An 11,554-nucleotide genomic window follows, 5' to 3' on the forward strand; every position below is an offset into this window, starting at 1 on the left:
ATTGTTTCCAGCTAACTTAATGCTTCAACCCTCAGTCTCCTCATCTGTAAAATGGGTATAACAACAGTACCTTTCTTACCAGGCTGATGGGAAGGTTACATGAGCCGATGCACCTAACATGCCAAGTAGAGGGCCAGGTTCTTAGAAAGATTCCGTAAAAATATGAGCTTTTATTATGATGATTATTAATTGTACATTTAAAAATTATCATCACTCTGTGACCAGGGCAGGCCTGGTAGCCTCCCTGACCCTCTGTCTCTTCATCTGTACAAATGGAAATTACCACTTGACCTCACAGGATTGTCACGAGGGTCAAATGAGGTAACAGCCATGGGAGCGCCAAGCCCATGTCTGACACCCACTATAGGCGCTTCATTAGTTCCCACCCCTGTATCCCTTGACTCATTCCCATAAAAAGGGAAGCCCGGTGTGTAGGGGATTGAAAGGACTCAACCCAGGGGTACCACGCCCTGCCCAAGGTCCTCCCCCTGCCCCCAGCTGGTCCCCGAGCTCGGCCTGGGAGGGAGCCACCCTGACCCGCTGCCGCTGCCACGGCCCGACCTCTTCCTGTGTTTGCGGGCTGGCCATGCCGGGTTCCTGGCCGCTGAGAGGAGGGTGGCTGGCACATGGGGAGAAGAGCAGCCGGGAAAGGAAGAGCGAACCCCTCACGTGGGCCTGGTGCCAAGCTTCAGGGTATGAGCGTGCAAAGCCGCACCTTGGGCCTGGCTTCCTTCTTGGTGTTTTGCTTTCTTTCATTGCCCAATTTCTCCTTAAATGTAGCTCTTGCCACCAGACAGGTCGTTTGTTTCCTGGTTGTGTGGAGAGCCGGGGCTGCGCAGTAGAGAATAACAGCGATAGCTCAGGCTCTTGTGTCGCGGACATGGGTTCAGATCCTGACTCTGCCACTTTCTAGCTGTGCAGCCTCGAGCAGCTGGCTTAACCTCTCTGACCCTTGGTTTCCCCATCTAAGGGGGCAACACTAATGCCCACCTCCGAGCAAGTGGTGAAGATGAAGTCACGTAGTGCAGCTGGCACAGAGCTGGGCACGTGGAGTGCAGATGACACTGTCAGAGATGGTCCCCCCTTTACAGTGGTGTGAAAGCAACACACATTCAGCAGATGCCGTACTTCGAATTTTGAATTTTGGTAGTTTCCCGTGCTGTTGACACGGTGGCACGACTCTCTCGTGATGCTGGGCAGTGGCAGCGAGGCGCAGTGCCCTGTCGGCCACGCTGCCATGAGGCTCAGCGACGGACGCTGTGCAGTGTGCCATGCTGCCGGGCGATTCCGCCCAGCTCTTGGCTCACGTGAGCGTCTGAGCACATTCAAGGTAGGCTGGGGTAAGCTCTGATGTCTGGCAGGTTGGGCGTAGTAAATGCATCTCTGACTTACGGTATTTCCCACTTACGCTCAGTTTATGAGGACGTGACCCCATCGTGAGTCAAGGAGTGTCTTATTGTTATCATCTGTATAGTCACTGGTCCCCGCGGCTGCGGGCATTGTGAGAGGACGGTGGGCTCACCCTTTGCAGGAGGCTAGGAGGTGTGTGACAGAGTCAGAGGCTCACCCCCTGCCCCCCAACGCCCGCCCACACTGCCCAGCAGAAATAACGACAGCAGCGTCATTTCTATGTCTGTGCCGTCCAGTTCGGTAGCCGCTGGCTCCCTGTGACTGTTGGGCATTTGAAATGTGGTTAGTACCGGTAAAGAACTGTATTTTTAATTTTAACTGATTTAGAATCATGTGTTTCATGTCAACTAAAATTTAAATAGTCACCTGTTGCTGGTGGCCACGGTCTTGGATGGTGCCGGCCTGGGCAGGGCCGGCCTGGGCCCAGTCTGCCGCTCTGCGTCAGCCCTCCTGTGGGCGCTGGGAAGCAGAAACCTCGCTCCAGATGACTTCATTTCCACAGAGGCGCGGCCGCTTCAGTAACTGAGCAGCTAATGTCATCCCTCGCTGGCGTCCAGTCACGCTTTCCTTGCAGAACGGCTCTGGGCGCGACCGAAGGCCTGACAAGCCTCGGTGGGAAATGAATGCAGGGAGTGTCTGATGTTCTCGCTTCCTTAATATAAAGCAAAGTGTGTCTGGAGACATTTTCGATCGTCCCAACTGGAAAAGGGGCTGCTCCTGGCATCTAGCGAGTCGAGGCCAGGCATGCTGTCCACACCCTGCCCTGCGCGGGCCACCCCCACCTCAGATGCCACCCCCACCTCAGATGCCATCCCCAGTGAAGGCTGAGAAACCAGCCAAGTCCCTCCCGGGGACTCTCAGGGCCCCTCTTTGCAGACGAGGGAGCCCAGGGTAAGAGAGACGAAGGAGCGCACTCTGACAGTCACGCCGCTGGGAAGTGGCAGCGTCAGCATCTGCGCTCGGGACCCTGCCCCAGCCTGCGCCCGTCACCCGGTGTCCTGCCTCCTAGTCAGGGGGACGTGGGTGGGCGTCAGCAGGTCATGAAACCCCTGAAAGTATACACATCATTGTGGGTGCATGTCTTTAATATTTTTCTGGGGGACAGTTCTGAGCTTTTACCAGCTTCTCAGTGGGAGCCATTCTCTCCTGCACCAAAACCAAAGTTCAGCCTCCCCGGCCTACAAATTAAAAACGGGCCTTTCCTGCCCGAATGGCGGCAGGGAGGCTGTGTCTTCCATTGTGAGTCCCCCTTTTCTGTGGCCCCCCACCCGACCCCATCGCGGTTCCTGCGGAGAGATGCAACTGGTCACTTGTTCCTTGTCTTGCAGGCGATCGCTCCTTTGCTGGAAAACAACCATCCGCCGCCAGACCTCTGTGAATTCTTTTGCAAGGTACGGCGGGGTGGAAGCGGGCGGTGTGTGCGGGAAGTAACTTGCCTCTGTGCATGCGTGGGGCGGGGGGTCGGCTTTGCACAAAAAGGCTGAAAACCCAGGCCCCACCGATTTGTCTCAGGGTCCCGGACACAGGCAGGGGACGTGCCAGGCACCCGTTGTCAGGTCACAGCATGTCTCTGCCAGACAGGTTGGGTCCCAACCCGGGGCATCTGGGTTTCCTCTGGAAGAACTTGAGGGCTGTCTCGGGAGACAGTGTGCAGCAGATTTCTGAGCTCTGGCGTCAGAGCTGGGTTATCATTAGACGAGCGGCAGACTGGGCCCTCTGAGCACCGCTGGCCTGCGGTGGGCGCGGCCGCGGGCTTCCCCTGAGCAGGGCAGCAGCAGGGTGTGCAGGTTAGCTTGGAGGGGCCTCGAAGCAGGGCTCCACGCCGGGCCTGAGCACCAGCCTCCCAGCGGGGTTCACGCAGGACATGCCGGAGCACGTCGGCGGCCAGGCACCCCCATTCCTAGAGCACGTCTCAGCCGCCCGCGTCTGAACCAGCGCACAAGTCTGTTTTGTTCTTTGCTGTGAGATTTGTGGGGTTTTTTTTTTTTTTTGAGACAGAGTCTCACTCTGTTGCCCTGGCTAGAGTGAGTGCCGTGGCGTCAGCCTAGCTCACAGCAACCTCAAACTCTTGGGCTCAAGAAATCCTCCTGTCTCAGCCTCCCGAGTAGCTGACACTACAGGCATGCGCCACCATGCCCGGCTTTTTTTTTCTAGTTGTCCAGCTAATTTCTTTCTATTTTTTTAGTAGAGACGGGGTCTCGCTCTTTCTCAGGCTGGTTTTGAACTCCTGAGCTCAAACAATCCACCCGCCTCGGCCTCCCAGAGTGCTGGGATTACAGGCGTGAGCCACCGCGCCCGGCCTGTGGGTTTTTTTAATGTAATAATGTGACGTCCTCAGAGAGACACATGGCCTGGTCTGAGCCCCCCAGTGCTCCCGCCTTCCTCCTGCAGACCCCCAGCCGCCCTCGCTCCCACCCGGCTCCCACCGCCCACCCCCTTCCACGGCCACTCGCTGTCCCTCGGGGAGGCGCGGGCTGTGTGGAAAGTGAGCACTGGAGGAGAGAGGACTTGACCCCCGCCCCCGTCCAGGGGTCCTCTGCGTGTCAGGGGACAGGTGCTCAGAGAGGGATTTCAGGACCATATTGTCCCCTTTGACCCCCACACCTGCTGGCCCGAAGTGCCCAGGGTGCGTTTCAGGGCCTGGAACACCCGCCGACCCTGAGTGGGCGAGCGCCACGTGTGCCGTCTGGTCCCAGGGCGGTGCCCACGACCACGCACAGGCTCCTTAGGGCACAAGAGGGGACTTCTGTGCCCCCAGAACTCCTGGGTATCATAGCCCCGGCAGAGCGGATCGGCCCGGTGTGTGGGCTCCTCCCGAGAGGGGGTGTCACAGCGAGTCTCCTCCTCTCTCGATATTCGGTCCGGATTCACCCACATCTGCCCCACGTTCTCCTCCCAGACTTTTGGTTTCTCTCACACCTCCTGGATTTCAAGCTTTTGTTCTAGAACAGTGGACCCTGGTTCACAGTAAATCTTACCTGAGGGTTCCTGGTGGCAGGTCGGACAGGGATGAACTAGAGGAAACTATTGTCTTTGGCGTTGCCTGCTACAGTCCTGCGTAGGTGTCAGAGCAGAGGGAGGAGGGAGACCTGGGAGCGCCGGTCTTCAGGCTGCTTTTCCCCTGGGCCCACACCGGGCCCTCTCTGGACACGTCAGGCAGCCTGTCCTGCCAGACGTCGAGGCTGGAACCCCCAGATCTAAGGAAAGCTTACTCGTCTTTATTTCCCAGGAAAGCCCTGATGTCAAATATCTGAGGTTCACTGTCCTCATCCAGGACTTGGAAACTGCACTCCTAGGGGGGCCAGGCAGGTTACAAGGGGGGTGGGACAGCAGGGGCTGGTGGCCTCGCCCGCTGGGCCTGAGGCTTTCAGTTCCCGTGGGAAAAGCAGACATCGTGCTGGTGAGCTAGGTGCATCTGGAGCTAGATTTGGCTGCAGATGCTGCCCGATCATTAAAGCCAACAGTCAAAAAGCCACGGAATTTTCAACATCCTGGTGTCCAAACGCTAAAACCTTGGTATCCTCATACCTGATTTTCAAGACCTTTCAGGCCAGGCCGCTGCGTCTTAGTCTACAGGAGCCTTACTGGGTGTTAGCTGAGGATCGTGTCAGAACGGACTCCTGTCCATGCCATCTGCAATAGTCTCAGACTCTAACACAGTGGCTGCCACACCGGGAAAAAAAAATTTTTTTCCCTGGGGCTACGGCGTTTTATTAAAAAAATAGAATAAAAACTTTGAAAACAAAACGATCCTTTCTAATTTAATGAAAAATTTATTTTTTATTGTTTTCTGTGCGGGAGTTACATGCAACTTGAATAATAGTTCACACAGGTCAAGGTAAAGAGACGTGTGAGTTACATATGCTTCACGAGGCCCCGGGCTAAAGCTAGCGTGAGTTAAATACACATGGCAGTCAGTGTGTTGAGATCAAAACAAAAAGCAAACCAAAGATCCCATCCTGTTCACTTGTGTTACTACAAAAAGAAAAAAGAAAAGAAGAATGAAAAAAAGCTGTGGCATTCCTCGGTATTTACCCAAATGTATTAAACGCTTCTGTCCACACAAAAACCTGTGCGTAGATGTGTACAGCAGATTGACTCACAATCGCCAACACTCAGAAGCGACCACGCTGTCCTTCAGTAGGTGAAGGGATAAATAAACTGCGGAGTATTATTCAGCACTAAAAAGAGTGAGCTGTCGAGCCGTGGAAAGACAGGAGGAACCTCAAATGCATGTTAGTGAGAGAAGCCAGTCTGAAAGGCCGTAGACTGCTTGATGCCAACTCTCTGGCATTGTGGGAAAAGCAAAGCTGTGAGGACAGGAAAAGATCAGTGTTGAGGGGTGGGGAGTGACGCACGGGCGGGACACGGAAGGCTTTTAGGGCGGCGAAATTACTGCGCATGACACTGCAGTGGTGGACACACGTTGTCATCCATTCGTCTGAACCCATGGAGGGCGCGACACCAAGAGTGAGCCGTGGTGTAAACTGTGGGCTCCTGATGATGACGATGTGTCACCGTAGCTTTGTCCACTGTAACGGAGGGGCCAGCAGGTGCAGGATGTTGATAGTGGGGGAGGCCGTGCCTGTTGGGGCGGGGGGCATAGGTGGGAAATCTCCATGCCTCTCAATTCTGCTGTGAACCTAAAAGTGCCCTCCCCCAAATTAAGTCTTTTTTTAAAAAACGCTATGCAACAATACTCAGCAAGGGAGCCCCTGCACCCACAGCAGGGCTCACTGTCCCCAGCTCTGCTGAAAGCCACAGGCTGTGGCCAGGACGTTCACAGGCCCGTGGTGACCATGCCCCGCTTTCTCCCCAGCACTGCAGAGAGCGGCCCCGGTCCATGGTGGTCATCGAGGTGTTCACGCCCGTGGTCCAGAGAATCCTCAAGCATAACATGGTGAGTCCCGCGAGGCCGCCGGCCCTCCCAGCCTTCGCCGTTGGCACAGGTCTGGGGAGTGGGGTTGGCCCAGCCTGACGCCGGCAGCTGGGCTGAGACTCTGGCGGGGAGTCTGGAGGGATCGTGCAGTGCAGTCTGTCCTCCTTAGTTAGGCTTTTGCCATTAAGGCCACAGAAAGAGTCTTTTCACAGTACGTAAGAATGACAGAACGGTGGGGACGGGGAGAAGGGGATAAGTCTCCCAGGCAGAAGGTCCCAACTACCAGATGTCGACACTCCATCCTCAAGGACCTGGGCCGTGACTTCTGCTCCTGAAGAGGGGGCTGCGCCCATGGCGTTCCTTAGGGAGAATGGAAAGGGCAGAAAGAGCAGCTCTGCAGACACGACCTCAGCCAGGTGATGAAGGTCGGCGTCAGCAGGGGCGAGCCGCGCTGATAGTCTGTGCCCCTGACCGGGTGTGATGAAAATGGCGCTGACCTCTGGGGTTTCCTCCCACATAGCCCCTAACCCCATCTAATCACGAGAAAATCATCAGGCGGATCCCAGCTGAGGGACAATCTACAAAATATCTGAGCAGTCCTCCCCCGAACTGTCAAGGTCATCAAAAGCAAGGAGAGTCTGGGAAACTGTCACAGCCCAGAGGAGCCTGAGGAGATGGGACGAGTAAACGTCACGTGGGATTGTAGATGGGACCCCCAAACAGGAAAAGGATGCTGGGGGAAACCGAGGCAATCTGAATAAAGTGTGGCCTTCAGTTAATTTTTGAAAAACACTGAGGCAGGATTTAATTGTACACCTTCACTGGCCTGGGCACTTGGAATCCATGTGGCCCCTTCGTGTTCTCTCATCCATGCAACGAGAGCGGGAAATATCATGATTTTCCCCATAATACATGTGGGGAAACTGAGGCTTAGCAAGGTCCACCAAGTGGCCACAGAGACCACAGCTAGGAATAAGAGTGATGATCGTCTATTCCCGGATATTTGTTCAGCACCCTCGTGTAGACAGAGTGTGGCGCTCTTTCAGCGTGATATGTCACTAACCCTCATGCCATTCCTGTGACATCCTGTACACAGGAGGAATCTGGGACCCAGAAGGGCTGGACAGGCTGCTCGGGGTCTGGCGAGCAGCTGTGAGTGCTTCTGAGGGGAGCTAAGGAGCAGGCAGTGTGAGGCCAGGGCCGGTTTCCACCCACACGTACTGAGCCAGCCACCAACCTGGCATGTGAAAATGACCCTGAAAAAGGGTAACCTGGAAGCCATTTGATTTGTGACGTAGCTTTCATGTTTTCACAACATGTCCCTAAAAGAATACCACATCACCTACATCCCCTTCGCCAGTCAGGAATGGAAATGGATGACACGTGCCCTCCTCTCCCTAACCCATACTCACAGCAGACATCTCTAATCAATTACAGCACTCTTCCCGCCTTGTCAGAGATGATTTCAGACTCTTCCCCACACAGCATTCCAGGCCACCCCTTCCAACTGAAACATGTTGGTACCGTAATCAATTCTACCTACCATTCTCTGCTCTAAGCGATTGCAAACTGTAATTGAATTGTTGCTGATTTCTGAGATCCTCCTAGATTTGGGATAAATTCATTTCTTGTTTTCAGAACACACGGGAGAGGGACATCGGGTGAGATCTTTCTCCAGGATGACAATGAAACTCCCTACTGGGAAAATTTCTGCCTTAATTTGGGCTCTAATAGTTTCAAGGAGGGACACTTTCTGGCTTTGGCCAGCAGGGAGGAAAGGGTCTCTGCTTGTTAACTTTAAAATCACTTGTGGGATGGGCATGGGGGCTCACGCCTGTAATGCTAGCACTTTGGAAGGCTGAGGTGGGAGGATCATTTGAGACCTGGAGATCAAGACCAGCCTGAGCAACATAGCCAGACCCCATCTCTACCAAAAATAGAAAAATTAGTTGGACGTGATGACAGGCACCTGTAGGATCGCTTGAGCCTGGGAGTTTGAAGTTGCTGTGAGCTGTGATGATGCCACTGCACTCCAGGCTGGTCGACAGAGTGAGACCCTGTCTCTAAATAAATAAATAAATAAAATCGGTTAGGAGTGTAGCGTGTAGTGAGGGCCATGCCCTTTTGGAGTTCAGAGCAAAGGTTCTGGAGTTTTGCTCGCAAAGGATCTTAACTCATCAATGACAAAGCTACACTCCCAGGACATACTTTGGGTGTTGGGGGGTGGTTGCCTCTTCGGACACATAACATTTCTGCATATTCCATGGTAGTCAATAAACTGTTTTTCGTAAGAGTTCTTGGGGACATCTGACTTCAAAGGAAAAAAGTCAAAATTCAGACAGCCTCCCACGGCTAAACCGTGCAGCGCCTCCCTTGAATTTGGTCAGTTTTATGGGCCCGGAGTGTTGACCATGTAATAATTTTCTGTATAAAAATCAGAACAGCTGCAGGGAAAACCCAGCATTTATAGTATCTTTGGTGGTCTGGCAGAGATCAGGGCCCCTCAGCCATGAATCCGTACTTTGGTTTTAGCGAACGCCCTGTAAGTGATACCAGGCGTCCGTCCGGGACGCTGTAAAGCGTTGACATGCCGCTGTGCGCTTGGCGTCTGCTAATTACACACCGCGAACGGTGTCGGGAGAGAACTGCAGACAGGACTGAGGAGGATTAGCTCCTTTTGTGGAAGAGCAGATTGTATTGAGCAGTGATTACGGCTATGCCAGGCACGAGAAGACAGGATCTCACAGAATCCTAACGACACAGGCAGTGAGCACAGGAGAGCTTTGACGTTCACTCATTTGACGCTCCCTAGTGCTCGGTGACTGGCCACGGGCTGGATGCCCCATTTTGGAGCTAGAGCTGTCGGCTGGTGCAGGGAGTCACGTCACTGCCTAGTGAGTGTGCCTAGCCTGCCGCCAGCCACGTGCCTGTTAGAGTAGCGTGGACAGTGACATCTCTGCACCCCAAATGCAATGTTTCTCACTAAGGAGGCCCTTGAACGTCTGGGAAATGGGGGAGTCATAGGCCACAGCGGTGTTCTGGAATTTGGGGGCTTCCCCTCTTCTGAGTGCCTCTCTTGCAAATATATCATATGCCGCATTTTATGGATGAGCAAAGTGAAGCTCAGACAGTCTGAAAGAGTGTTCCTTGCTAGACCAAAATAAAAATTAGACACAAGAAGAAGCAGTCCTTTAGTATGTTCTTCTGAAGAGTCAATCCAAACAATTCATTAAACTGTATGTTCAAGAATGACCATGTATCTCTGTGCCCACATGCCACTCATTGGTGTGTTCTTGTTGTGGCGAAGGAGGCAAGAAGATGTAGCTGTGGACCCTAGTGGACCACAGGGTAACCTGATCTCCGACTTTCTAAGGGGAGCATATTTGACTGTTCTTCAGCCACATGCCGGAGGCCACCAGAGCCCGCTGTAAATGTTTATTTCCAAGGACAGAACCTTGACTCACCAGAAATCTAACAGCAAAGGCAATGATGGTTACTTTTAACAGGGTTCAGTTGACGTAGTTTTCATAGAATCATAAAAACCTTAGAGGTGAAAGGGGGCCAGAGATCCGTTCTTTCAACCCTCACTCCACAGTGGGGACAATGAAGCCCAGACAGGCGTTTGGCGGCCCAAAGCCACACGACTTTCCTGTCACCCTTTTCCAGGAGACTAGGAGATGCTGAGCATCTTCCTCCATTTGAAAGTGAGACAAGGCGACCTCTCTAAATCCTTCACACGGGGCCTCGTTGTCCAGCCTGATGGATGCTGTGTGTGCGCGACGCGTGTGCGCGTCCCTCTGAGCCCTCTCCGTGGGCTCTGCCTCCCTCCCGTGGACAGGAACGGTCCCGGTAGGGAATGTGAGCAGGTGCCCGCTTCCTGGGGCTCGAGGCCCTGCTTCAGCCCCTTTGACTCCAGGCGAGGAAGCCCCAGGCAGCTCTAGAAACCCTCCTGGGCGCTGGCAGGAGCCGCAGGAAACACGTTCTCAGAGCTGTCAGGCAGGCTGGGATCAGCGGGACCTGGCGGGAGGCGCCTGGGTTTCTATTTTACAGCCGAGAGGCCTGTTTCAGGCTGCTGTTTTCTAGTGGGTTCCACTGGGGGAGGGACAGAGGATGAGCTTGGAGAAACAGGCCCCCCCTTGTCCTGCTGGTCAGCCGCATCGTCTTCCAGAGAGCCGGGCATGCCCACGCGGTGCCTGCCCCTCTGGTCAGAGCGCGGCCCACGGGTCTGGTCCCCGGCACCTCCCCGGCTGTCCCCACGGCTGCGGGAAGGCGCGCAGGCGGCCGCTTGGCAGGGTTCCTTCCCGGCGGCTGTCCTCGCTCTCCCGCGGTGACCGTGTCTGCTCCCGACGAGTCCCCACCACAGCCCACACCCAGCCGTCCTGGAACTTGCCTTTCCACCTCATGGCGAGCTCTCCGTGGCCCACCCTGCTGACGTGACACGTCGGGGAAGCTGGGAAAACATCAGTCTCCAATTATGTCACACAGCCGGAGCAGGCAGGGGTCCCTTTGTCCTCCGTCAGTGCCCCTTAATTAAGCCTCAGCCCGTTCACTGGGCTCGGCTGGGCTGGTGGGTGGAAACGGAGCCGGGAGCGCCACCTTTTCCTAACGTGGCATAGATCGTTCCCTCGGTCGGGAATGATCTCCCTCCAGCTGCAGCCCCTGCTCCCCGCGTCCTGCCTTAAGGTGACGGTCACACGCACCTGGTCACACAGCCCACTCTCCCCTCCGCACCGCTAATGCTCAGCGCGCTCACGCCCTTCTCAGGCCCATCGTACACACGCACACACGCCGCCTTCCACGCTGCACCTCTCACACACACATACACGCGTGCATGCCGCCTTCCACGCCGCAGCTCTCACACACACACACACACACACACGCTGCCTTCCACACTGTATCTCACACACACACGCACACACACACGCTGCCTTCCACACCGCACATCCCTCCCACGTGCCCCCTCACTCGTCCATCTTTCTCTCCTGCCCTTTGGATCCCGTGTGCCTTTCGAGGGTGGCTTTCTCTGCAGCCCAGAGCACGTGGTCATCGGCCACCCTGTGAGTTCAGTTCTGGATCCAGACGGCTGGGCCAGCCCAGAGCCGGGGGGGGGGGCCCCCCGAGGGTCCGCGCCTGGGCACCATCCCCGCCCTGGGCTGTCGCTCCTTCACTCACCAAGCACAGTGGCTTGAGCACACAGGGGACCGTGTTTGTCCAGCAACCCCTGTGTCCACCCACACCCCCAGGAAGCCCCAGAGCCGCGCCCCC

General features: G+C 55.2%; 1 protein-coding gene across 1 annotated transcript in view; it reads left to right on the forward strand.

Moving 5' to 3' along the window:
* CMIP (c-Maf inducing protein) overlaps positions 1–11,554 on the forward strand; it is a 230,246-nt gene that overhangs the window by 187,890 nt on the left and 30,802 nt on the right. The window contains exons 6-7 of the mRNA XM_012648221.1: positions 2,739–2,801; positions 6,230–6,310. Coding sequence (XP_012503675.1) covers positions 2,739–2,801; positions 6,230–6,310 — 144 coding nt within the window. The remainder of the gene's footprint in view (positions 1–2,738; positions 2,802–6,229; positions 6,311–11,554) is intronic.

The sequence above is a fragment of the Propithecus coquereli genome, unplaced genomic scaffold (assembly GCF_000956105.1).
Source record: "Propithecus coquereli isolate 6110/MARCELLA unplaced genomic scaffold, Pcoq_1.0 Scaffold280, whole genome shotgun sequence".
Classification (NCBI taxonomy): Eukaryota; Metazoa; Chordata; class Mammalia; order Primates; family Indriidae; genus Propithecus; species Propithecus coquereli.